This window comes from Sphaerodactylus townsendi, linkage group LG02 (assembly GCF_021028975.2).
Source record: "Sphaerodactylus townsendi isolate TG3544 linkage group LG02, MPM_Stown_v2.3, whole genome shotgun sequence".
In the NCBI taxonomy this organism is placed as follows: Eukaryota; Metazoa; Chordata; class Lepidosauria; order Squamata; family Sphaerodactylidae; genus Sphaerodactylus; species Sphaerodactylus townsendi.
Window position 1 is genome coordinate 56,653,393 of NC_059426.1, and position 27,060 is coordinate 56,680,452.

Here is a 27,060-nt window from a genome sequence, read left to right on the forward strand (position 1 = left end):
CATATTGCTCTGGATAACCCAAATATTTTAAGGGATTTTTAAGGTATATATTTGAATTGGAATATCCAGGCACACATCCCAAGAGACAGCAGGCGGTTTGAGCATCTCCTTTCCACCTTTAACAGATTATCCTAAAAGGCTGCTGGGAGAAGGATGTTGTGGGCAGGCATGTCCACAGTTAAAAAATAATAATGCTACATCTTCAGAGGCTAGTTGAGGCTCACAATAGATGAGTGTGGTTGGAAGAGAGTCCTAAGATCATAGCTAGTATATACCAATGACCCAAAAAGGGACCCTTTCTTCTGCCCTACCAGAGCAGTACCCCCAAAATTGGTTGAGTGAATTCAAGTGGTTATTAAGTGCGTGTGTGAAATCATATGATAAGGGTGATGGGACGTAAAGTCTAGCTGCAGCAATTTATTGTGACCCCACAGAATTTTCAAGGCAAGAGATGAACAGTGGTAGTTTGTCATTGCCTGCCTTTGGTGGTCTCTCATCCAAATGCTAACAAAGGAAGACTCTTCTTGACTTCTGAGATCTGACACTGAACTAGAAATCCCAAGATTTCTAGTTCAGTGCAGATGTGTGATTTTAAAAAATAATGTTATTGCTTGGCAGGATAGAACATAGTGGTTCTCAACCTGGGGGTCAAGACCCCTTTGGGGATCGAACGACCTTTTCACAGGGGTCGCCTAAGACTCTCTGCATCAGTGTTCTCCATCTGTAAAATGGATAAATGTTAGGGTTGGGGGTCACCACAACATAAGGAACTGTATTACAGGGTCGTGGCATTAGGAAGGTTGAGAACCATTAGCACAGGGGTAGGGAACCCGTGGCTCTCCAGATGTTCAGGAACTACAATTCCCATCAGCCCCTACCAGCATGGCCAATTGGCCATGCTGACAGAGGCTGATGGGAATTGTAGTTCCTGAACATCTGGAGAGCCGCAGGTTCCCTACCCCTGCATTAGCGTATCCTGCAGGCATACATGGGTAAGGTTACTGTCTAGTAAGAGACAAACTGTATTTATTCATTATCCTTTTCAGGAAGACATCTATAAACAAAGAGGAGGGCAAATATACTACTGAGGCCCAATTTAGAACATGACAGGAGATTATTTCTGAATCACACATCAACTCCTCTGGCTATCCTACAGCTATCACTTAAAGTAAACACACCCAACTGTCCCACGTCTTCCAAGGGGAGGTCGTGTGAAGCTTGACAAGCAGGGTTAGAAGACATTCTGTACCAATCTATCAAAGTGAGAAATGTGAGTGCTCCAGGAATTGGCAAGTAGATTGGAGGACTCCCAGGCCAGCATCTAGGAAGATGACTGGATGTTGTAACTTCAGAATGACTGGAAATAGTATAATCAATAACTGCTGGGTAGATGCAAGTGCAGGCACAGTGTCGGACTGCTCTGTCTGTGGAGCAAGGCATCACCAGTGCTAATGCACAATCCCAGAGGTCATCCATTGCAGAATGATGAGACATCCTAACTGCAGGCCAAATAGGCTTATCTCCTTTTCAAGAGGGCAGTGGAGACAGCATGCACATACACACGCATGTGTCTACATGCAAGCACATGAGCTGATTTTGCAGAGGGTCTATTGTTGCTAAGCATTAGAATATGGAGCCTGTATACTTTGCCCTTGACCTCTGCCAACCAAAAATGACTTCAGCATCTCATTTTCTCCCTGGTTCTGTTTTCCTTTGTCTGTAGGTCTTGCACGTGGGTAAACAAAGTAGCAAGGCCAACAATAGCAACAATGGCTATTCTATTAAAAGAATGAGAAAATAAACTATAACTACAAGGCAAGAGTACTGTGGTATCAGCATGCCATTGTTCAGGCAAAAGCAAACACACTTAAGGAAGTTGGGAGGTAGGAATTGACTGCTTCACTGTGCATGTAATTTGTCCTTAAAGTCTCATAAGGGAATTTGCCTTGAAGTTTTTTTTCAAGGGGTTTTAATATGCACTAAATAGAACCTGAAACCGGCCAGCATTCATTATGCCGCATTTTCCAGCTGTGGGCAGATATCGCTAACAGTTAACTGACTAGCATGCTTTTTTCAGGTTTCAGTCTGGCAGGCTCTATTTGAGCAAATGTTAACCAGTGTAGCAAGGGCTATCCAGGTGCAATTAGAAGTTCAGTTGGAAACGATATGGGCAGTAGAGGAATGGAAAAATCAGGAGAGAGCTAGCTCAAAGCAGAAGTAGACCAGAGAGGTGTAGCAACTTGAGGCAACAAGCAGGTAGCCTCATTTTACACAAGGACTCAACAGGGATGCCTTCATCAACTTTTTTGACTGTGACGGCAAAAAATGTGCATGTTACCCAGTGGTGTACTGAGCCTAAATGGTGCTCGGGGGCATGGCCACCTCCCCATGCCTCCCCCGCCTGCCTCCCTATGCCCCCCACACCACACTTACAGGGAGCCAGAAGGAAGGGCGGGGGCAGGTGGGTCTTGGGGGTGACTAGGATGGACGCTGTAGTGGCAGGTTGACTCCTGGGGAGGGCAGGAACTGGCCTGCAGGGAGGGTGGGGGGGCGCTTGGCAGAGGGAGGTCATGGTGCATGCCATTTTGTCATGGGCACCCCCCCACATAACAAAACAGCGTCACCCAGGGACATGGGATACTCCATGTCCCCATTAGCGGTATGCCACTAATGTTACCTGGTCTTCAGCGTGTTCTCAGGAGCAGTACACTTCCCAAATAACTTGGTTGGCCACACAATATTTTCACAGCACACTATGAGTAGTAGCTAGGTAAAGGGAACATACTTTCCTCTGACAGTCTATTTAGTTTTACTGTTAGAGGTTTACATGTTAGGCATTATCTATGACCTCAGGTTACTTGACCATTGGTGCTTTTCTTAACCGGAGTAGAAAATACATGGACTATTGAAAAATAACTGCTTTCAGGTGTGTTACTGGATATGAAATAGACATGGCTGTTAGATCTGTATCTAACAGATTGTATATAAGAGGATTTTGGTAGATGCAGATTGGCTGAGTCCCAAAGGTCCAGTGCTCCTCAATAGCAGCTGGGGAGAGAGTGAACACTGCTGAATTTTACAGGTCCCATTTATAAAGAGGTACCATGCTTTGGGGAAAGTAGTATCGGGCAGCAAGTCAGGTCAGGAAGAAAGGGTTGTCTACCTCCATGCTAGTGTTGGGGTCAAGGTCATCACATTCTGACTCCTCTGAACTGTTTGTCTCCTTTTTGGCAGCATGGAGGAAAGAGAACAGAATTACAATAAGCAGAGAGGTTAAAGCCACAAGAACAGCAGAGCAGTTAAGAGCAACAAGGAAATGTGCACTAGAAACAGAAACACTTTAAAAACCGGAAAGGCACTAGAAGGCAAGCAATAGGCTTTTCACAGCAAAAGAAAAGGGAGGCAGCAGTCTTGAAACCATTCAGCAAAACAAAATGCATTAATGGAAGCATTAGTATGGAAAGATCTCTGTGCCGTTGTTATGCCAGACCTCCAATTTGGCAAGGCTCCGGTGTGCCTGTCCTGCACTTAGTTTGATTAGTAAGCCTCCAGAGTAATGTTTCACAGGCAGGGAATTCACAAATTGAACATCCAATTCTCATGCATTCAGCAGATCTGAAAACGTATTGAACTCACCTTCTGTTTTAATGGGGACTGGAAGCCCAGTGCTTTGTTTCAATCACTTTGCAGCTCTGGATTTTAGAACTGCAGCTGTTTCAAGTCTGAGCCATTAAAACTTGTATCAGGTTTAAATCTTGTATGTGGAATTATCAAACAGCTTTGCAATAAATGTAACTTAAAGGATGCAAAATGCAGAATCTGAATCGAATGCAGCAAATTCCATATGCCATTTTTGTTCCTATTCTTATACCTAATTGAGGCATATTAGAACAAAGCAGAAATAGCACACCTGCTGCTTCAGGTGTGTCTCTTCAGTTACTGAAAAAAAAACACCCTCCCTTAGAATAGTGATCAACTAGAAGAGACTGGAAAGGGGAGCCTGGTCACCAGATTTAATCCTGGTTCCCCCCCACCGCAGAGCTCTAATCAGTACTATTAATGTTGACAGAACAGGTCACCATCCGGCAATACACATGCAATGCAACTGCAGGCATACAGTTGGGTGCGGGATGTGGCAGCCCCACCCCATAGCAGACTTCTAAGATTCACTTGAAAACCCCATTTTCGTTAGGGGGTGATCCTTAGTGAATTATGGGGCTCGTGTGCAATATTACAAGGCCAGAATTGATGCCACGTATTATTAATGAAAAAGAGATGCTTAAATTCTAAAAGGATGGTTTATTACTTACGGCAAGGTAGTAGCTATCTTTTGATGTTATCGTCACATTCAGATACCATGTGCTGTAGGTGCCCCCTCCCCCAAAACTAGAATGCTGGCTAAGCAGTAAAGTAGCTAAGAGATTTTATCTTGATCTGGTAGGTAAGAAAAAATAATTGTACCATACCTGCATGGGAACTGCAGCATGTCTATTAATTACACATTTAGTCACACTTGATTGAACTAATGGTTGGCATGCTGTAACACCCCCCCCCCCTCTTTGCTGTTAAATAGGCCTTTAGTAATTAAGAAGAAGAAAAAGAAGATTTGGATTTATAGCCCCCCTTTCTTTCCTAAAGGAGACTCAAAGGGGCTGACAAACTCCTTTCTCTTTCACCCTCACAACAAACACCTTGTGAGGTAGGTGGGGCTGAGAGAGCTCCGTAGAGCTGTGACTAGCCCAAGGTCACCCAACTGGTGTGTGTTGGCAGGTACAGGCTAATCTGAATTTCCCAGAAAAGCCTCCACAGCTCAGGCAGCAGAGCGGGGAATCAAACCTGGTTCCTCCAGATTAGAGTACACCTGCACTTAACCACTATGCCACTGCTGCTCCAAAATTACGCAGTCACTTTGTGTGTCTTCCTCTCCCTTGCCCCCCAGGCAGTGAAAACAGTGCTTCTCTGCAAATATTGCCTTTCAAGCTGCTAGTAGTAGCAGAACAAAAGATTAGACCAGCAGCACCTTACAGACCAACAACATTTTCCAGAGGATAAGCGGTCATGGTTCAGAGTTCACTTCATCAGATGTTTTTGTGGGCTGGACTTTAAGTTCAAGCAACTGTAGGTAGATTTCACACTAGTTTTGTTTGACAAGAACAGATCCAGTATACACAGTTGAGGATAGGTGAGGGCTGCCAAAGAGTGATCTGAATTTAGACTTATACTAGAGCATCAATAAATGTTCTATAATTACACATTATAGAACACAGTATGCATGTTAACATGAATTGTTACACCAACAGAGCATTGGGTAGCAATTTCTCGAAACAGTGACACTGTTTATCTGGTAAAATATGAGGGTGAGGAGAAAGAAGATCTGCTATATCAAAGATTTTTGTCACTCTTTCAGCCTCCTGTGTTAAAAATGTAGATCTTTATCAACAATACATCAAATCAGTACGTGTCTGTCAGATACCCACAATGTTTCCGTGTCACCACAGTACATAACCATGGCATTATTTTACTCAAAATGTACATGCTGTACAGCTTTTCTATAGGGTTATTTTAGTATGTTCTAATGAAGGATTGTGCGTCTTCAAGCAGGCTGTAAAAGACATCTGCCAAGCAATTAATTATACCACCCAGTGAACAGAAGGGTGGTATGCCTTACAGGGTGTATACTTAAAACCTATGCTCATTGCTTAGTCATAACTTCACTGGTTGGCTTTAATCCAGTTCTCCATCTGACAGGTATCTATGATTGACATTTCATTGTACAAAAGACAGTCAGGATGAAAATCTTTAAGGTACTTTACCCATTAGCCAGATTCATTAAAATGATAAGGATAACTCTCACTAATCATTCCCTATAACCAAATGGTCCACTGATCAATGCTGGAGGAAAGCAACTGACTGAATTTTCTTCACCTCTTACAGAAAACCTGATATGCTGTTCCCGATATAATAGATATGAGTGCAGGACCAGATGAAAAAGATCAAGGATATCACACAAACATCTTCACATAACCAAATGTTGCGAGCCCAGAATAAGTCAGTTATATCTTATCCCCATTTCCTAGAAACAGGGCCAAGTAAAAGCTTGGAATAATTTTCATTGAACGTAACATAGTAGGGATGAGCAATACTCATGTTTTTTCCTGGGAACTGTTCTTATGCCTTGTAAAAACCCGCACAAGGATTTCAGAAAAACACTTTGGCAGAGAAAGCTTGGAAAGGTTAAGTAATAAAGTCAGTATTAAATGTGTACATATAGCATATGAGGCTGATCCACCACTGGCCTTGGGAGGTTATTATAGTAAGCTTGAACAAGTTAACAAGAGGAAAATAGCTAAGGCATCCTGTTCATGGGATCATTTGTTGGCAACAGATCAGGAATCCTTTAACAGCTGAAACTGTATTTGCATTATTTTTTAAAATCCATGCTGTTTCTTCAGAAAACCTACATCTCTAAAAGTAACCCACCCACCCCCACCCCATAAAATTCCACAAAAGTTGTTGACCTTTCTTGAAGCTCTTGTTTCGGCTGAGCTGGCACGATTTGCTCCATTCAAGGCAAAGCTGTGTCCAACTCCTGCTATTCCTTTAGTTACACATAATGTTTGATGCTGAATTACAACTTACACACACCACACAGACACACGGCTTACTTACATTTTGGTTGCCAGCGGTGAAGAGGGGGAAAGCTGTGTTGTATCTTGCATGCAAAAATCCAGCCAAAATGGCTAATACTACCAAAAAGTAACACAAATTAAAAAAATAAAAGCCAAAAAAAGGGAAAAACGTAAAAAAAAACATAGCCAGATTTCAACCCCTGTCCTTAGAAAGGATGTTGCAAGGGAAGTGAGGATGAGAAGCAGGAGGCAGCACATGGTTTCTGATGGCCTTACTCACTTTAACAGAGACTTTGTTGCCCAGAATATCCATGGGTTTACGTAGGCCATTGGCTTCTGTTTTGCCACTTTCCTTTTCCGCCCGCTTTCTCATGCGCAGGGTATGCCATGAACATGACTTCCTGTTGTACCAAAAAATGCACCAATCAAATGGCATATCTTAGTAGGAAGAGGAAGGGATGTGGAAAAGCAATCAGCATACTTGTTCTTGATACCTGCAGCTTCCCCCCACAGGAGGAGGAGGCCAGTCAGCCTACTGATGTACATTCAAGTCAGAACTTTAATCTATACTACTGATGGTTTGTTACTCCCGCCATTTGAAAAAGGCACTTTCTTTAAAAGAGGACTGCAGGTCTGCAAGTGAAAGCACAAAGCATAAAATAGGAATAAAATCTACCACGTGCAAGGTGAAAAAAATACTTCCAGTTGAAGCAGTGAAAATAATCAGATAGGATCCAATGCAGTTTGATAGAGGAAAACTGGAGATTTGCATATTCCAGAGTTCAAGGAGACGTCTCAAAGCAAATCAAAGGTTAAACAACTGTTTTATTAGATTAGATAAGTGGTTTCTTGGAAAGGCAAGTTTTGCCATATTTCTCAGCCAAGGATCTTCTGTTGCTTCAAACTTGCTCATGTTTCATGAGCACAGCTATACAACTCTGCACGCAAATCTAGACTTCTGGTCTAAAGAAGAAGAGTATGGAATACTCCATTGTCACAGTTTTCCCCTTTATGCGTGGAGTGGGAAGAGGAGGGATGCATAACATATAAGCTACCAGCCATAGAACCAAATCAAAACAAAAATGTGTTTCAAAAGCATTTAATCATAACTGGGGAAGGGGGGGATTTGTCTTGTATTCCATTTTACTTGAGAGTGGAAATGTGGGTCTATCCCCAGACTTTATATTTTTATATATATAGATGAATGAGAATGGTCTTCGAAAATGGAAGTAGAATTGCTGCAACTATGCTCAGAAATCTTTCACTCAGCCCATTCTAGCTATGACAGCATTTCACATCATAATTGCTACAGGGAATTCATGTAACAAATGGCATACTGTAGCAAATGGCGTTCTGTAGCAAATGGCATACAGATCCAAATAGGATGTTTTAAACACATGGGTCTGAAAGTCGTAATCAGGACTCCCCTGCTTTCAAGGTTGTTGCAAGAAGCACTAGCATCATAATGGGAAGAACTCTCAAATTAGCAAGAGGGATATTCTGTAGTAACTAGGTTCAAAAAGTGTATTATCTAATTAGAACTTTACCTTTCATCTAAGAACATTTTGCTCCAGTACTGAAATGCCTTGTGCTTATTATATCCTCTTTCACATTAGCTAACCCGCAGTGTGCTAAAAAAGCACAAGTCACATCATGACTAAACCAATTTTACCTCAGTGCTCAGAAGAATTTTATGTACTGTGAAGCTACATGAAGCTGCAGAAGAAATCACATAACCTGTGCTTTGCAGATCAAACAAAATAGATATTTCCAGGTGAAGTATTTGGTGGCAGCATTTGAATTTGTGCTTTGCAGATCTCAAAAGGAAAAGTTGCTCCAAGGTTATATATGAACCTCAACACAATATCCAAACAAGTAGAAGAGGCATGAGATGGCTAAGAATACGGATTTTCTCTCTAGTTTCAGATAGGTCCGTGATAATTTAGAAAATAAAAAAGGTTTTGACTGTACATAGGTCCTGAAATTGCTCTCAACTATGCCCAAAAGTAGAGTGAACCCAGCAATCGATTAAATGTTATAGTGGCAAATAGTGTACTGATACATGCACGTGCACAAATTCATTTCAAGGGCCAGTTTCATATAAAAAAGAAAATAGAACATTCTAGATTTTTCTATCAGCTTTATGCATCACTGCCATGATGTTTGAAGCAGCACTCAAGCAACCAAGCTAATACATGACCATATCCATGCCCCACCTCCTCTAGTGGCCTGTGACACCTAATCAGATGGGAGCAATTCTCAGCAAGATTCCATCACATGGAACTGAGCAAGGGAGTTCGATCTTTTGTCATTGCTCAATGTTTGCAGATAAGCCCCAAATGCCTCAAGCTTTGACACCCCTCCTTGCAGCCCTCAACGGCTCAATGCTGTCTCACTGTCATGTTGATAGCTTTGGATTGGTAAATTCCAACTTGGAAGGATTCCTCCCCTTACTTTGAGTATAACCTTGGTTTATTATTGGATCTACATGAACCATGTTAACACTACAGAGATACCTTTTTAACCAGGGTTTGCAAAACTCATTTCAAACTTTGTTCACCATTAAAGACTGTGAATATCTGTTCACATATGGGAACCAATGCTAGGGTTGACAGAGGGGGCAGGAGAAAATTTGAAACCTGCTCGTACCTTCGGGACCGTCTTACCCCACATGTCCCGGTTCGGCCTCTGCATTCGGCAGAGGCCAATTTCCTGGTGGTCCCTGGGCCCTCAATGATGCGGCTGGCCTCTACTCGGGCTCTGGCCCCGGCCTGGTGGAACTCTCTTCCTCCAGCTGTCCAGGCCCTGCGGGACCTTTGTGAGTTCCGCAGGGTCTGTAAGACTGAGTTGTTCCACCGGGCCTTGGGTGGTCCCCATAGCATCTGAGGGACCTACCACCCCTCTCTGGGGGGAGGGTTTAATGACTGGACGCAAAGAATTGTAATTGAGAACGCTGTGTTTTATAAGCGTTTTTTAGTTGTTTTAATGTTAATAGAACCATAAGTTTGTACCGTGAATTACTGATGTTTTAAATTGTGCTCTACTTATATGTTGTTAACCGCCCAGAGCCCTTCGGGGGAGGGCGGTATACAAAACTAATAAATAATAAGAACAACAACAACAACAATAATATCCCTTAAAATGAATAAGAGATTGGCAGTTTGTCAGTAATAAGCCTGATAAAGTTTGCTACCAACTTGGAAGCACTGTTCAATTCTAGTTAGCACCCAACTGACAAGACTACACTCAGCGAGTTCCCACAAAAGGGAACATAGACAGACAATTACAGATACTAAAAAAAAATCAACAGATTTAAGAAAAAGGATTGTACCTTCTGTATTTAATATCAAAACATTCTTGCATTAGTTATTTCAAACTGACACATTTCAAAAAAAGGGGAAAGTATTCACATTTGTTAAATAAGCAACAAAACATTGTAAGAAAAAGCAGAACCAAAGAGGGTCAAAAGCTGGTCCTTTTAACCTTGTTAAAACATGCTCATGGTGAAAATTTATTTTACATATTTAAAATAGTACATTTAAAATTAGTTACATTACAGGTACAATGATGAACATTGCGACTATCCATAATATTGCACAACCTGACTTCAAATATGGGATTCTTTAAATAGTGCAAAATACTTTACAGGAATGTACTCCAAAGGGGATTTCTCAAACCATTTTCTCTTTACAAAATATTACGTGAACAGAAGAAAAATTCAAAATAAAAATGTTACAAGATGTACAAGAAATTGCCATAGACAACATAAAATCTCTCCTTCTTGAAACTCAATCCAATACAAGGCCTGTTGTGTGTAGTTGTATGTTTTTGTCTTTTTTGCTGTGTGCCATTAAACCAATATATATATATATACACGTATAAGCAAATTAAACACAAGATAAATAGAAATCCAGTCCAATTGTGTCCATAATTAGGAAAGGATGGAGAAAATAAAACATGCCTCTTAAACGGTGTGTGGATTCTTTACAAACTATAAGAGAAAAAAAACCAAAACAAAAAAGTCAACAAAAACCCATTGATCCCAACATGGATACCCCATGCTGTGCATCAAGCAAATTTGTTCCAATGGCACTGTAGATTTTAAAAAAAGAAAGAAAGAAAAAGAAAGCAGAAAAATCCTACCATTTGGATTTTATTTTTCCTTAAAAATCCACATACTGCTCCCAGGGAATCCAACACAGCACTTACTTTATGCTTCCGTCGCTATTATCTGTAGTTGATTTAGTGAGGGGAGCCAAGATATTCCCTGGGATCCATCCTTCTGCTGCTGGTGAATGGTCATTGGCAGGCTGATACACAAGGAACATGTTCTGCTGGTTAATGGCCAGTACTTGGACCACCTCACCCTGGTTGACACAGATTTCATTCTCTTTCAGTGCATAGTAATCTTTGATGACCACCATGGAAGAAGTCCCATTGCACCCACCCAAGTCATTCTGGAAAGGAAACACAGAAGATAACAATGAAAAAGTAGCTCTGAAACATTGCATCATCCTCTTCCTGCAATATTTATTGAGTGTGCTCCAGTAAAAAAAGTGTGCATTTGGATTTTCCTGAACAGAAGTTCCTTGTTTTAGTTCAATTCAGATATCCAAAATGATTCAAAATGAAAGTGAACACAAATTTTCTTTAAAGTTTAAAAGGTACTCAAAGGAACTTATGTGCCATGGACCAGCAGCCCGCCACCCAAAGACAAGAGGAACGGTAGAGGGAGAAGAATGAATGCTATTGGGGAGCATGTGCTAGCTCTCTGCTGCCTTGCTACATTCCTGAACATGAACAATATCTCTAAAGTGGATTTCCAGAATCAGCAGCGTATCAGTATGCTGAAGATCAAGGATACATTAAGAGAGAAAGCAATGTTGTCTGTGCTTACTACAGAAGGAAGCCACCCCATTACAAGGAGCCTGCAAAGTTGGGAAGAGAACTATTCGTAGGCTAACTTTAAAGGATAGTTTTGAAACAGGGAAGTGACTTTTTCAAGAGGGAAGGAAGATGATCAGCCAATGCAAACACAACAGATCAAATAATCGGTTTAGCACTACAAAGTAAAGAACCTGTATTTTATAGTTAGCATTATAGAAAGGTCATGGAGAAGAGCCATTGGGAGATATCCTGTCTTAGGCTGGAGCTACTTAAACTGGAGAAAGGCTCTAAGCAAACTTTATTTTGTATTACTTATTTACAAAATTTATATCACACTTTTCTGCCCCCACAAGGGCCACTAAGGCAGGTAAGGCCTACATAATAAAATCACATTTTAAAACCTATTTAAAACCATCATTCCCTAGAAAAAATATACATCATTAAAACAATTAAAAGCAGAGCTAAAATACATACAAATACACGAAAACACCAATTTAAACATTGGGCCAAAGTAAGGATCATCGAGGGAATGCCAAACACAAAAGTCCTCACCCACTGGAAAACAACATCAGCAGAATGGGATAAATGAATCTCCTTGGGTAGAGAGTTCTGGTGCCATGATCAAGAAAACCCTCTCCCAGGTTGCCACCTGCCTAACCTCAAAAGGGGAGGGCACCCAAAAGATGCCCTCCAAAAATTACTGTCGTGATCCAGCAGAGGATCCTTCAGGTATGTTGGTTCCAAAACCATACTGGGTTTTGAAGGTCTATATCAGCACCATGAATTGTGCCAGGAAATAAACTGGAAGCCAGTGTAGTTGTGCCAAGTCTGGAATAACATGGTTCCAATGACCTACTCTGGCTGCAACATGTTGTCCTAACTGAAATTCCCAAATGAAATTCCCAAATGCTACAATGTGCTCTATGTTACATAGAGCACATTGCAGTAATCCAGCATAGATGTAACTGGGGCATGCACCACAGTGGCCAGATCTTTTCTGTCCAGACAAGGCCGCAGCTAACTAACAAGTCACAGCTGGTAAAAGGCCACACAATTAGTAGTTAAAATATAGGCTGCTGTCAAACTTTTTGCATCTTATTACTCTCATTCTCGAAAATGCTGGGACAGTTTTCACAATTGTTCACATAATCATGGAGGGGGTGGAATGAGAGATTTGTTGAGCTGCCTCTTTGGCAAAGGTGACCAGATTTTAACATTGGTAAAGTGGGACACCATTAAACCGGGGGCGTGGAGGGTGGGTCTTGATTAAAAATTTGGTCTATATCAGTGGTTCTGAAGCTTCCTAAAGCCGTGACCCTTAAATATAGTTCCTTATGTTGTGGTGACCCCCACGGCCTCTCTAAACTGTTCATGAGTTCATCTGGGGAAGCGTCCCTCCATGAGCCGGCTCTAAAGGCTCTGTGTTTCTGGCCGTTTGAATTGGAGGAAAGAATGGGGGAGGTAGCCCTGCCCACTCGGCTGGGGGTTGCTCTGCCCTCCAGATCCAGGGTTGCTCTGCCCTTGGGATTGTGTTGTTTGGGGGGGGGGGGACTGCACTGCAGTGGCTCCAAAACCTGCTTGAAAAACATGGATCCTCATGGATCCACCTGGTTTTTGCCCTAGGTCACCCCACAATCACCACCACACCACACCTCAACCCCTTTGCCACGTGTCTGAACACAGCAATCACTTCTCCCATGCTCCTTGGCACCACAGTGGCCCAAAAACCTACTTGAAAAACATGGATCCACCTGCTTTTTGCCCTGTCACCCCAAAATCATCACTATACCACAACTCAAATCCATTGCCACATGTCTGAACACAGCAATCACCAGGGTAATCTGGAAGCTCACAGAGAAAAGCAGCTCAGGAATACCTTAAGCACTTCATAGTTACCCCTCATACATCATCGACTCAAGAGCCACAACCTTTCGTGGTTGCTTCTTATACATATACACAGAAGGACTGCATTATGCTCATTTTTCAATCATTTTATGAGAGAAAATGGAAGACTGGGAGATCTGAGCATCTCTTACACTTGCTTTTTGTTTTCATACTTTCGTCACAGGACTGAGGAGCAGCCACTCTCCCCCCCTTCCCCCTGGAGGAAAAGCCAAGAAATCAACAGGCAAGAGGCAAGCAAATGCTCTTCAGCTGGGGAGCACGTGCTGTCTCCCCTCTTGCCTTTGCTAGGTTCCTGAACCCAAAAAATATCCCCAAAATGAATTTCCAGAACAGTTATTAGCACTCTTAAAGCTTCAAGATAACAAAATGGTAGCAGTTATTGGCCAGTGCATGGTCTGTACTGAGGAAGACATATACCTTGCTTAGTTCATATTTGTCCCCAGGCTGGTGCGGCTCGTGCCCTGTGCTGCCATTGGAGGTAGATATCTTCAGAGGTGGCAGAGATGGGTTACGCATTGTAGCCTTCAAAGGTTTGTCAGACCCCACTGGACCTGAGGAATAGGGCCTGGTGATGGGCTGAGGTACCCTGCTGGTCTGGGGTCTCATTACTGCAGAAGTGCTGCTCTCTTTGCGCTGATACTCTATAGGTGATTGTAGTGCTAGAGGGAAATACTAGGTGTTAGTACAGACCGCCTCATTTGCCACATCACAGTGCCTCATGCAAAAGATATCACATTTGCCCAATTGAAAACCAACAGCATTATGCATGGCAACACCCTTGGAACACAACCAAAAAATGCAAATTAGGTACATGACTGGGAAACAGGACTATTTCCTCCTTATGAGATGAGGTGAAGATGCATTAGCACAGGGGAAGATGCATTAGCAAGGAGACTGCAATATCCAGCACTTCAGAGTTCATGGACACAATTTCCTTCTCTCAGCACAGGTGACAGAAGCAACCAACAATGCCTAAAGCAGAAGCCGCCATCCTGCTTTAGTAATAGGCAGCTCTGCGACTTGATGTGAAACAGCAGTTACTGCTAGGTTTAAAAAACCCACAAAACAACTGATTAAGTATCGGGGGAAACACTTATCAAGTGGCAGCATATCACATTGTTCATGCAACCTCCTGTATGGACAACTCTGATGGATTAGCTTCCTAAGTGATTACAGACATTCGCCAAGGGATGGCTTACATATAGCCATCAACTACTTCAACTTTCTCTGCTTCACAGGGGAGCTGCAAAAATCAATACACACACATGCTCACTCCTTGTCTGCAATTTTTTGGAGGGAGGGTAACTCGAACTGTGGTATTCATAATCACTGGAAGTCCTTGTCTTTCATTTCAAAGGCTACCACATTCTAGTAAGACACTTCACAAGAGCCTTGAGATCAAGTTTGGGTCCAAGGGACGTGCCAAATTGTTCAGTGGACGGGGAACCCAGAGACAGGTTTGCACAAGCACTCCAAAAATGTATATTGGCTAATGTATTGTCGAAGGCTTTCACGGCCGGATTCAACTGGTTGTGGTGGGTTTTCCGGGCTGTGTGGCCATGGTCTGGTGGATCTTGTTTCTAATGTTTCGCCTGCATCTGTGGTTGGCATCTTCAGAGGTGTATCACAGAGGGAAGTATGTTACACACTGTGTCCAGTGAGAAGGGAATGTTTTATTTTAAAAAATGTGTACCCCACGAAAACATTCCCTTCTCACTGGACACAGTGTGTAACAGACTTCCCTCTGTGATACACCTCTGAAGATGCCAGCCACAGATGCAGGCGAAACGTTAGGAACAAGATCCACCAGACCACGGCCACACAGCCCAGAAAACGCACCAAAACCAACTATATGGGCTGAATTAAAAATTCATACTGGCTAAATAAATTTATTATCTACACTGGAAACTGGAAATTTCACAGGTGACTCCAACAAATAAAGGTCACATTTTGGAATATTTAGCTAGGTGACTTAAAAAGCAAAATAAGCATTTTAGTTAAGAGTTTAATCTTAAAGCAAATCATTGTTCAGTGTACGTCTAGCAATTCTGATCATGTTCCATGTAAAGAGAAACTAGCAACAAGTCAGTGTGTGAGACAGTTATGGGAACGGCCTGCAACAGGATTGTAGGATGGTAGGGGAAAGAAGAGATTTAAGCCATCAGGCACTTTAGCTTTACAACTGCAGGAGTTAAGTACCTACCATTTAAGAAGTCCCTTTGTGTGTCCAACAGTTGATTGATATCCTGCACCCAAGCTTGTTGGATTTCAGGATTGGCTGCCTGCAAGATGAGCTTCTCTGACATTTCCCGGCTCATCAGAGCAAATTTGCAGGGATCACTGTCCACATTCTCCTCGAGAATTAGGTAAGTCATCTGAAAACAGCCAGATAAAGCTCAGAACCATCAACAGCAAATTAAGCAGGAAGAGTCACGCTCAGATTACTCATATAGCAGTGAATCCAAAAATGGCCTTCTTAAGGCTGTCCGACACCAGAACAGCAGCAAGTTTGCTGTTCCAGATAAGGAATTATGAAGGAGCAACATCCCATTACCAAAGAACAATTGGCTTCCAGCATTGTTCTTCACATGCTACATTAAGTATCCCAACTATGAATTACTGCTTTCTTTAAAAGGCAATATTGTCATGGTCTATGCTGCTGGTAATCAGCAAAACCCAGCTACAGTACAAGGAGTTATTGCCAAATTAAAAAAAACAACAAATATGACCATAAGCAAAGTATTCCCCAAGAGCAAGAACTGGGGAGTTATCATTTGCATTGGTGCCTGAAAACCAAGAACTGACACTCTTGAGGAAGTATCCATAAATAGTCTTTCTGCCTTGGCATTTCCACAACAGCCTCTGCTACCTCCATTATGGGATAACAGAGGTAACCTAATTTTTGTCCAAAGGGATGGCTGGTCTATCTGCTCTGCTAAATATCCAGAGAGAGAGCTGCTTCAGGGAGGAGCAGCAGTGGATTCAACTGGTTCTGGTGGGTTTTCCGGGCTGTGTGGCTGTGGTCTGGTGGATCTTGTTCCTAATGTTTCGCCTGCATCTGTGGCTGGCATCTTCAGAGGTGTATCACAGAGGGAAGTCTGTTACACTGTGTATACACTTCCCTCTGTGATACACCTCTGAATTCACCAGCCACAGATGCAGGCGAAATGTAAGGAACAAGATCCACCAGACCACAGCCACACAGCCCAGAAAACCCACCAGAACCAGTAGGAACAGAAAAGTTGCACTTTTAAGTAAAGTCCTCAAAATGACTCAAGGAAGCATATCATGAGACACAGGAAACTTGCCACTGATCACAGGCTGTTAGTAATTTCTTACCTTTATACACCGTTTGAAAAGGTACCCAGGTGTTAAAGAACCTTTCCTAAGAAGTTCACTGAAGATCACCATTTGCTCAAAGAGGAAAACTCTGCGTTCCTTTGGCCGAGACAGCCCTCCAGAATCCTGCTCCGTGACATAGAACGTATCCTGCTGCAGCAACTTCCCTTGAGCCGCCAGCTTGCCCTAAGAGAGAGGTTAAATGACAACACAGAGACAGCATGAACAAGATGTTGAATATCCAATATCTATCGTTATCCAACAAGAGATTCCTCAAAGGAATCTGTGATGCTCATGATTGGATTAAGTGTAACAGCAGATTAGCCACTTATCTTCCAGGTGCCAATGAAATTACAGCATAATATGGCATACACACCACACGTGCTACTGTATTTGTGATGGGAGTGCCTGATATGATCTGTGCTGAGGGTATTTCCACTACGGACACTGACATTTTGTAAGCTTGGCTTCATCAAAATAGTCTTGTTTCATTTTTTGCTTCTAATTCAGAACAGAATCCATGGGACTTTAGCCCTCTGCAGATGTTATGCTGCCTTCTGTTCACATAGAATGGGAATTCAGCAGCTGTACATGTCAGGAATAAAATACACAATCACTTTATGATATGAACTGAGTAACACAAATTTTCCATGAAGGTACAGCTTCCATTCACATGTATCAGAGTCTGAAATGCAACCTAATGTCTGCAAAGGACTTATATTTTCACTCTTCCCTTGCACCAAATATTCCCGCATAACATGTATGAATTTTCCAACATTTCTGTGTCAGTGGATCAGCATTATACGTATATTATATGTATTTGGAAACATCCTGAGCCCGAAAGGGAGGGGCTGTATAGAAATCACATTTATTTATACACACACACATGAATGCAACTTACTGTATCTATAAATTACATTAAAATAAATAAAAGAAAAAAACTAATCTTCAATCTGAGCAAAAATAATTGACAGACAGAAGATTCAAGTTTACAATACCATGCGAAAAACAAAAATTATCATTTCACCAGTGAGGTGTGCATAAACCTAAAGAAAACCTAGTGTTGAGAGAATATCCATTTTCCCTTGTGGGAAATCAATTGGTTTTATAGACAATAGTTTTATGTCAGCTAGATATGTGAAAGCAGCCAGCCCAAGGTGAATCACCAGAAGCTCTACGGACAAAATTCAGATCAGCTACTAGTCCATTTCCACATCCCCTAATACATAACCTAACCACATATTCAAAGAACAATGTACTCAGGGTTCAGAGTACTTTAAAAACAACACCAAAATGAATAAGCCTTCTTCCCAGGGGTCCAGCTTTCAATAATAGTGATTCACACTTATACCTCAAAGCCCTGAAGGCGGCCCAGGTTCATCATGTCATTGCAACGTTTAGGAACAAGGCACATTAACTCCACAGCTTTCTGTTGCAAAAAGAGAATCAGAGGAAAGAATTTTAGTAGGATCACCCCTACATCATCCATACCACCACTATTCAACCCACTGAATCACTGGTGAAGCTACCAGGGGTGGGGGGTGGGTGGGTGCGCCGCGCACCGAGCACACAGTTTTGGGTCACGTGGGGGGCGGAAAATTACCCCCAGACCCCTCCCCCTTCCCCTTAGCGTGTGCACTCCCCACCTCTACGTTTACAAACCGAGCAGTAGCTGAAGATAGGAGGGCTTCAAGAAGCCTGGTGGGGAACTACATTCCAGGGTCTCCTGGGAAATGTGAGATTCCTGGCCAGGGCCTTTGAAGCACTGGAAGAGGAACAGGCTCTGTTTGCTCCAGGCACCGCTCGGTTTCTAAAGTAAGTGGGGGGGTCGCTGCGGGGTGTGTGTGTGTGTGCCGCAGGGGGCTGTGCCGGGGAGCGCGTGAAAAAGCCAGAGTGCGCACTGGGCGCACTCTGGCCCAGCTACATCTCTGCACTGAATACAGGCCACAGCGAGACAGCAAGTGTGTTGAGGAAAGATGTAAGAACTACCACTTACAGATGATTTGCTCTAACTACATGTTCAGAATACAAAGTGCTTAGGGTGTCAAATAGTTCTAGTACTGCTATTTTATGATCACATGTGCACAAAACCCCCTCTTTCCTGACCTGAGCATCTGAGAAATAATGGCCTACACAAAAGCTACACAGGTTCCTTGCCGACATCAGAACTGTGTACTTCCCAACATATCCTCTTAAAATTACACTACAGATTTTACAGTTTTCTTTTGTGATAATCTCCAATAACAGAAGGAAGATTTAAAGCACACTAACTGGCATCATAAAGACAATTGAATCGACTTGAGCAAACCTGTTCAGGGTTGCACTCTCCAGATACATAGCAATATAAATGTTTTTTCATACTGCTAGTTTTCAAATTTATCAAGTTCAGTCACTTTGCATCTAATGTTACTGGAAAATAATGCAGCATAAGAAAAAATATCTCAAGAATGGCAAAGAAAAAATGGATTTTCATCACATTCTCACCAACTTGCTTACAATTACCATCTGAATACAACAAGCATACCTCTGTCTCTGAACACTCCAGTCCAGCTTTTTCACTGTATTTTAGGAAGTCCTATAGGTAAGGAAAAAACATCCCCTTAAAGAAGCCATTTAAATAGACCTAAGAATAAGGATTACTTGTCAAGTTGATTACATACGTTCATAAAATGCACTACTTCAGTAAAGGAAAACAGAATGGACTTGAGAGAATTAATAACAGAAGCAATAACCAAAACTTGCTAATCAAAGCTTAAAATAACAGGGATTAAGACACTGCATCTGAAATACAGAACCAGAGGTCAAAGACACATGGCTTTCCCCAAGATCCTGCCAAAGGAAACAAGAGGTTCTGAAGTTTCAGCCTCAATATTTTCCATGCTTCCAGTGACAAATCTGTGCATAATAGCTTATCTGAATATGGTTCTAAAGTTTTCTGAAGAGCCATATATAATATTAGCAGCCTTTGGCTGATTGTTTATGTATGACAGTTAATTCATGTGTATTGTGTATTTTGAATTGTACACAGAATTCCATACAATGGACATTGGTGCTACATACATTTTAATATAGTTTGATACAGTTTGATAAAACATTTGCTTGTTAATTTGTATATGTAGCTGGTATGGACGGATAGGTAGAAGGAAATGGGATAATACTTTATTAAGGCCTGATAGTTTATCGTAACATTCTGCATGTTTCCAGGTATTGCTTTAGACCCAGCTTCATCATTTTCCACATGAAATATTTCTGCAAGTCTGTAGGGCTTTCAGATCCTGTCTCCCAGTTGCCTTCTGAATGGAAGCTTCTGTACTGGCCCAATAATGTACCCCCAAACTTGGAGGAAGTTTTGTCAACGGCTCCAATGCAGCATGAACACACCAAACTGCAGTATACATATGCAAACTCCTGCTACATATTGGTTCTTAATCTCTATCACTGGCAACTGCTTTCCTCTGAAGATGCCAGCCACAGATGCAGGCAAAATGTTAGTAACAAGATCTACCAGGCCACGGCCACACAGCCAGGAAAACTCGCAACAACCAGTTGCTTTCCTCTTCTTTTGCCATTAGCAGTATACAGATGTTTGGATGGCCTCTTTGTAATAGAACTAGTATATTTCCTCTCACCTTGAGCAGAAGCTGGTACTTGGTTATTCTCTGAATGGGTTTGATTAAGAAGTCGCTGAGACTTAGTCGTTGGTTTATTTCTTGTTGCACTTCCTGTAAAATGGAGGAGACAACATCAGTATTAAGTAGTTTCACGATAGCACAATGACACCACTATCTTTCCAGACAATAGGCTGGAGAAGCCTATTGTAATGTTAGCAAAGCCCACCAGTTCAAAAGTAAGAGACCCAAACAGTTGTATTAGTAATCAGAATTAAACAGAAAATTCCAAACCAATATATTTTGCCTTAATTTTGAATACATTGTTAAGAGACTCAAGACTGAAACCTCCTTAAACACAAACATTTTGCAGATTACTGGCAGTATTAGCAATGGCTTGCATGAGAATCTGTAATTGTAGGGGAGATTTCTATACCTGATAGCAAAGAATCATTTAAGTAAGCATACCTTACTTTTCTCCCCAGTGGGATTCCCCAAACAGATTAGAACACTATTTTGCTTCACAGAGTGGTTGTGGTAAAGATGAAATGCTGTGAGGGGAAGTCAGGCCGAAAGATTTGCCCAAGGCCTTCCAGTGAGCTTTCGTAGCAAGGTGGGGATTCAAATCTGGGTCTCCTAGATTTTAGTCCACTAGTTTTTTACATTTGATTGCCATCTCGCCCGCTCCCCCGCCGCAGCAAACAACATACAATATACATCACTAGAATTCAGTTGATATATACATACATAAAACTAACATCATATTAAGATATACATCACTATACCATGCTGGTTTAAGAACTGAAAATACTGAAGAGCTGTCCTTCCTCTACATAGCCCTACGGGGATGGGGCGGTATAATAAATCGAAATAAATAAATAAATAAATAAATAAATAAATAAATAATAAACATTTGACTTTTCACCTTGTTCATATTTAGCCATCTCCTGAAGTGAACATCCAATTCTCTTACTACATAGTTTTCATGTTTGCTTTTGGACCCAGTGGCGTAGCGCCCAGGGGACGGGGGGAGGCGTCTTGCCCCAGGCGCGTGCCAGTGCGGGGGCGTGGTGTGGGTGTTCTGGGGCATGGGAGGGGCACAGAGCACATATGTGCCCTAGGCACTGTTCCCCCTCTCTATGGCTCTGTTTGGACCTATAGTAGGTAATTAGAGTAATTACATGCATGATGCCTTTTTGAATGGTTTTTTGCAAGGCTGATCTGCCTTTCATATGGCAGACTACAAAGCTCTTCCTTGGTTTCTCCCAACTTGCATTTATGTGCTTGTCCCTTACTGGTCATAAAAAAGAGAAGTTAGCTAAAGATAGACGGCTGGAAGAAACAGGAAAGAACCAAGGAGGACCAGTCAGCTGGTGATGCCACGGAAGTGTCAGCTGTCTGCTTGGGCAAGAGAGAGAGGGGAAGAGCAATCTGCTCTTTGAGGATAAGTCAATGTTTACAGGAAGTTAAAGAAGAGAGGGCAAATCCAGCAATCCAAGCAGGAAAATGCTGGCTAATAGTAATTGGAGGCTATGCATGCAAGCATGATCAGAAAGAAGAGATTCCACCAGTCATGCATGTTTAACCTGCGGCATTCAGTGGAAAAAGAGCTAAAAACTTACCTCAAAATATGGACCATATTCCGCTACTATATATTCAGATTTTGGTTTGTTTTGACAGTATACTACATACATGTGTAATCTCCTCTCCTGTAAAAAGAAAAGTGTATACAGCTGCTTGAGACTAAGCCATTGACTTGTATATATTGCATGAAGAGGATGAGACAGCAAAGAAAACCAGAAGCAATAAAGGCCCAGTATACATTGGACCGAAGTGCATTCCTGCACTGAACGAGTGGATGTACCCCATCACTCCCCAGTGCAGTTAGCATCATGTGATACACAGGCAATTCACAGGGATACCAGATTGATGCAATTCCAACAGTTGGGCAAGGGAAGATGGCACGAATTGGATGTCAGCACTTATACGACTGCATTCTCTGCAGAGATTTTGTGTATTCTCATGCATACAATTAAGGAGGAGGAACAGATGAGCTGCAGTAACAGTACTGCTGAGAGGCCTAGAATGAGTTCTTTGCTTGACCACAGCAACTGGAAAAGGCAATAATTTAGCCAGACAACTATTAGAATCTCCTTTATGTTGCCACTTGGTCACAGGCTCCCGCATTAACAGCCTCCAAGTTACTAGTGTTTCCTGAGGCTGAGATACAGGGACAAGCCTCAGCTCATCTAGCAAGTGCATATGACAGATCTGTGATCAGAATCAGGATCCATCGAAGTCCATTAAGTCATTCACAAGGGCATGCCACTTCTCAAACCCCAGCAAAAGTAAACACAAGCCGAACTGAGTGAAAAATATTTTGCTGGAAGTTGTGGTTTTGGTCTCTTATTCCTTTGAGGGTATACATCTGTTTTAACTTAGTTGCTTTCATTAAGACCCACATCCTGCATGTACACACTTCAACTCCAGTCAGGAAGGAAAACCCCACACAAGATTTGAAGCTGCATCCTTGGGGAGCCCTTTTGAGCCAGGATTCCCCACTGAGCCGTGCATGCAGTCCGTTTAAGTGCCAAAACCATAAGTGTAATAACTTAACACATTGCTTCTTTAGATGCTCGTCAAATTTTACTTTTTGTTCAGAAAGCACAAGTGCTTGCACAGAGTTTTATGACTTTAAGGAAATCCAGACAGTCAATGGTCTAGTATACTTAATGGCAAGATCTATATTTAATTGTTTTAAAATTTATGACACTATTCAAGCCAGAACAGGGCCATGTGAGGTGATTTTTTTTTAAAAAAAGGTCCGACTTACATGCTTGATGAACAGCTGTGCTAACCGGTCATGCTCCTGAAGGCACTTTTCCAGTTCAGCTAGAAAAAAGCTGCAGTTAAAGAAAAAGGGTCAGCTAGTTTCAATCACTCTTGTCAATACTTGCTCAAATGCTACATGTCTCCTTATGGCTGCACAAGTAAAGAAGAAGAAGAGTTGGATTTATATCCTCCCTTTCTCTCCTATAGGAGACTCAAAGGGGCTTACAAACTCCTTTCCCTTCCCCCCCTCACAACAAACACCCTGTGAGGTGGGTGGGGCTGAGAATGCTCAGAAGAACTGTGACTAGCCCAAGGTCACCCAGCTGGCGTGTGTGGGAGTGTACAGGCTAATCTGAATTCCCCAGATAAGCCTCCACAGCTCAGACGACAGAGCGGGGAATGAAACTTGGTTCCTCCATGCAGTATATACGCCTGCTCCTAACCACTACGCCACTGCTGTAAAGAGTTGTTGCTATCTGAATTGCTAGAACAAACAATGCAGATGACCTCGTAGTAGCTTGCTCAACTGGATTTTTGAGAAGAATTTAACCCCCCCCCCCATCAGTTGCAGATGTGTGGGAAAGCATTTATTCATCTACAGTCTCTTCCCAACTCCCAATCATAATTTCTCCAAACCTGGTAATCAACGGTAGTATGGCTCCTATTTCCTGTCCCTACCCCATATATAGAATCTTACAAAGCATGGGAAAAAAGGAAATTCTATAGAATTTCTGAAGTGTTGTGAAATATAAAACAGTAATGGCCTTGAAGTTCAGAGCCTTGCACCTTTTTCAAAACGCCAAGACAATAGCTACTTTTCTTAAGAAAGAAAGAAAAAGAGACTTCCTTCAGCCTGCCTACTGCAAATGAACAGGGCTAAAATGCACACTGCTTTTATAGAAGGTTGAGAAATCAGAGAGGGCTTAGAGAAGGATGGAGCATTCCGATCATTCCAACATCCTGCAAATTATGATGTCAGCATTTTACCCCTTCCTTGCTGTGAACGTTTAAAAATCCCCATTTCACCAGTCTATTGCATTCCAAGTTACCAAGTATGCTGCCCCAAGCACGGTTTGGTTAGTTGAAGGGAGCTAGTATTAGCAGTAGATATATGCAAGGGAAGCTGTTCCTTTAAGATGGGGCAAAACTTGCTGGAGACCCATGCAGTGCCATTATTCTCAATAGCTAATGCACAGTATGGCCTGAGAAAGGACCAGTCTCTGCCCTCCCCATTCACATGGCTTTAACAGACGGATAAGTTGATACTGTGAACCAGCTGCTTATTCATATCCTTGTGTGGCTGTATTCCTGTACCAAAGCATTTGGCTAGTCATAAATGCCAAGTAGCTTCTTGTCATCAGTGTTTAATCATTCCCCTGTTATGTAATATCTTCTTTGCCTTATGGTTTGTGAGTTGCCATAATCTTGGTATAGGGAGACAGAATGTAGCAAGACCTAAAAGTGTATGGGAACAGTCTGATTTGGGGAATTCTGGAAGCATTTTCCTCCCCAAATACAAGTGTGAACTATGAAAAGGACTATGAAAAGAGATATCAGCTGTTTATGTGCAGCTTCTTCACGGCATGTTTCCTGCAGAGAAACCACATTTGAAGCCATACATTGTGCCTTTGGGGGCTGTGGTGAAGCTGCAACAGGGCGGGGGTCGTGCCCTGGGTGCACACCATTGGCGTTACGTGGGGGTGGAAAACTGACCCCAGACCCCCTTCTGGGAGGCCATGAGCAGATTGGGGCAGGGCATCAGCGGGTGGGGGGGTGCACACGAGCAGGTCGTGCTCAGGGAGCAGTTTCCTTTCCCTCTGTCCCTGCAAAAGAGCAATTCCTCAGCAGCAATGTGGCAGAGCTCCCAATATAGAATTTCTCATCCAGCCTAATGAAGATTAAATGGACAAGTGTCAGACCTGTAGCACTTCAATTCATATGGACGATCTTGGTTCAAACAAACAAACAAACAAACAAACAAACAAACAAACAAACAAACAAACAAACAAACAAACAAACAAACAAACAAACAAACAAACAAACAAACAAACAAACAACCTTTATTGGCATAACAACATTATATACACAGATCCACTTAACCAAGTAGAGGGAAGCTAAAATAAATGTACAGGTACAGAAGGCTGATGGATCTTGGTTCTTTAAATGCCTAACATGGAACCACCCACACACACCAACCTAACAGACTATGTGCTCTGGCTTGAAAGGTAAAAGGGATTTTGAATTCCCCTAAGTATTCAGAAGCTTCTAACTTGACAATTACTTCAACTATCCCAAGATTTGTAGCGTGTATATGAGTGGGTGTGTGTATGTTAGAAAGTGGCTTAAGCCTACTGTGTTTCTTCAGTCAAAATTGGTCCCTTGCCAGCTCCTATAGAAGGACCTAACTTTGCCCTTTATGCTGTTCCTAATAGTCCATCACCACCCCCCACACACAAAATTTCAGAGGTATCTGGGAAGTCTGTTCTGCAAGGATACATCACTGGAAACAGACCAATAGTTCAGGTCAGAAGATATATATTTTTTATATTTCAAAGAAGAAATCCTACACATTTGGACATACTTCTTTAAAATGTAATCAACTTACTCTTTGTGCCAATCATAAATCTGGTGAATATTTCCAAATACGATCTTATCTTTCCCTTTCATCTCTTCAGGGACACCTTTTTCTTCTATTCTTTTCATGAATCCCTTGAACAGAAAATCAGTGATTATGCAGACTGGAACAGGAACGGTAATTTTCACGTTTCATGCAAGGGAACAATACGCTACATATGCTATTAAGTGGGCTCTTTCCCATGCTGAGATCCTGCAGAGCTGTAAATATCGTCATAATTTCAATTTCTAATTTAAGAACATTAAGGTTACACATCAAGTTCAAGTGAGATTTAAGGACTTGCTACGTACCTACAGAGCAAGTCAGCAACTGAGCTTTAATAGTAATTATTAAAGTGCGATTAGAATGATTTGCACAGACAGTTTGTCAAAATGTTTCTCACTTGCCCCTCAGAAGACAGATAAATTAGCCGTTTTCAGTTCATGAAGAAGACACGCTTACAGTGTCACTCCTTTTCTGAAGAACCACTTAATTTGAGAAGTCACAATGGAAATATATCCAGTGAAGATTTTTTAACTCACCTCCACCACAGTTCCCAAGTCTTTGACATAGTCTTTCTCCGTTTGTACTAGTTCATTTAAAACAAACCTAGAATTCAAAAGATTTGCATGTTGTAGTGGTCAAGGTAAGCACCTGTCAGGTAGAGATTTTTAGGAATTATTTTCATTAGAGAAGGGCAACACTAGGACAATTCAGGTTAATAGGGATCCTAGTGGACAAACTGGGATCTACATAAGTTGCATCCCCACTAACATGGGCTGAATAACGTTAGGTTACTTTCAAGAAGCAGAGGCCAAGTCAGAAGCGAGAAGCCAGGTGCCTGCCAAGATTTTCAGTCTTTCAGGGTAGTTCTGCTGTAAGACTAACAATGTCAAGGGCAGCTGCTGTACTTTTGAAACGTTCTTGACCTTCACTCTTCTAAATGTCATTTTGTTTCCCTAATTTACCAAGCAGCCAATGCTCTTTATCATTCTGCCAAAGAAAGACTGACCCTACAGAGATCAACTTACATTTTCCACTGTTTGGAAAAAGGGAACCACAATTACAGGCGTGCTCCTTGGCAGTCCTGCTAAGCAGAGATGTGTATATTCTAAGGGGTGTATGGCTCATGTGGTGTTTGGTGCTCGGTCCAGAGGTCAGGATCCTCAGAACCTCAGCTTGCATTTCACCTTTTTTTAGTTTCTGGATCTTAAAGCTGTGAATGCATTAACAAGTAGTGTGCAAA

General features: G+C 42.0%; 1 protein-coding gene across 13 annotated transcripts in view; it reads right to left on the reverse strand.

Moving 5' to 3' along the window:
- The window catches only part of KALRN (kalirin RhoGEF kinase), a 668,527-nt gene that overhangs the window by 37,021 nt on the left and 604,446 nt on the right, over positions 1-27,060 (reverse strand). For 9 of the 13 annotated variants that reach the window (XM_048485747.1, XM_048485746.1, XM_048485745.1 and 6 more), the window contains 11 exons: positions 26,357-26,423; positions 25,806-25,909; positions 23,202-23,271; positions 21,991-22,077; positions 20,390-20,482; positions 19,285-19,335; positions 18,112-18,189; positions 16,761-16,946; positions 15,625-15,796; positions 13,839-14,080; positions 9,944-11,086 (listed from right to left, as the gene is read on the reverse strand). In XM_048485747.1, the coding sequence (XP_048341704.1) occupies positions 10,835-11,086; positions 13,839-14,080; positions 15,625-15,796; positions 16,761-16,946; positions 18,112-18,189; positions 19,285-19,335; positions 20,390-20,482; positions 21,991-22,077; positions 23,202-23,271; positions 25,806-25,909; positions 26,357-26,423 (1,402 nt within the window). In that variant the 3' untranslated portion in view covers positions 9,944-10,834. Of the gene's footprint in view, positions 1-3,163; positions 3,224-6,909; positions 7,031-9,943; positions 11,087-13,838; positions 14,081-15,624; positions 15,797-16,760; positions 16,947-18,111; positions 18,190-19,284; positions 19,336-20,389; positions 20,483-21,990; positions 22,078-23,201; positions 23,272-25,805; positions 25,910-26,356; positions 26,469-27,060 lie in introns of those variants that run through there. The other 4 variants (XM_048485754.1, XM_048485753.1, XM_048485755.1 and 1 more) reach the window with 2 other exon arrangements.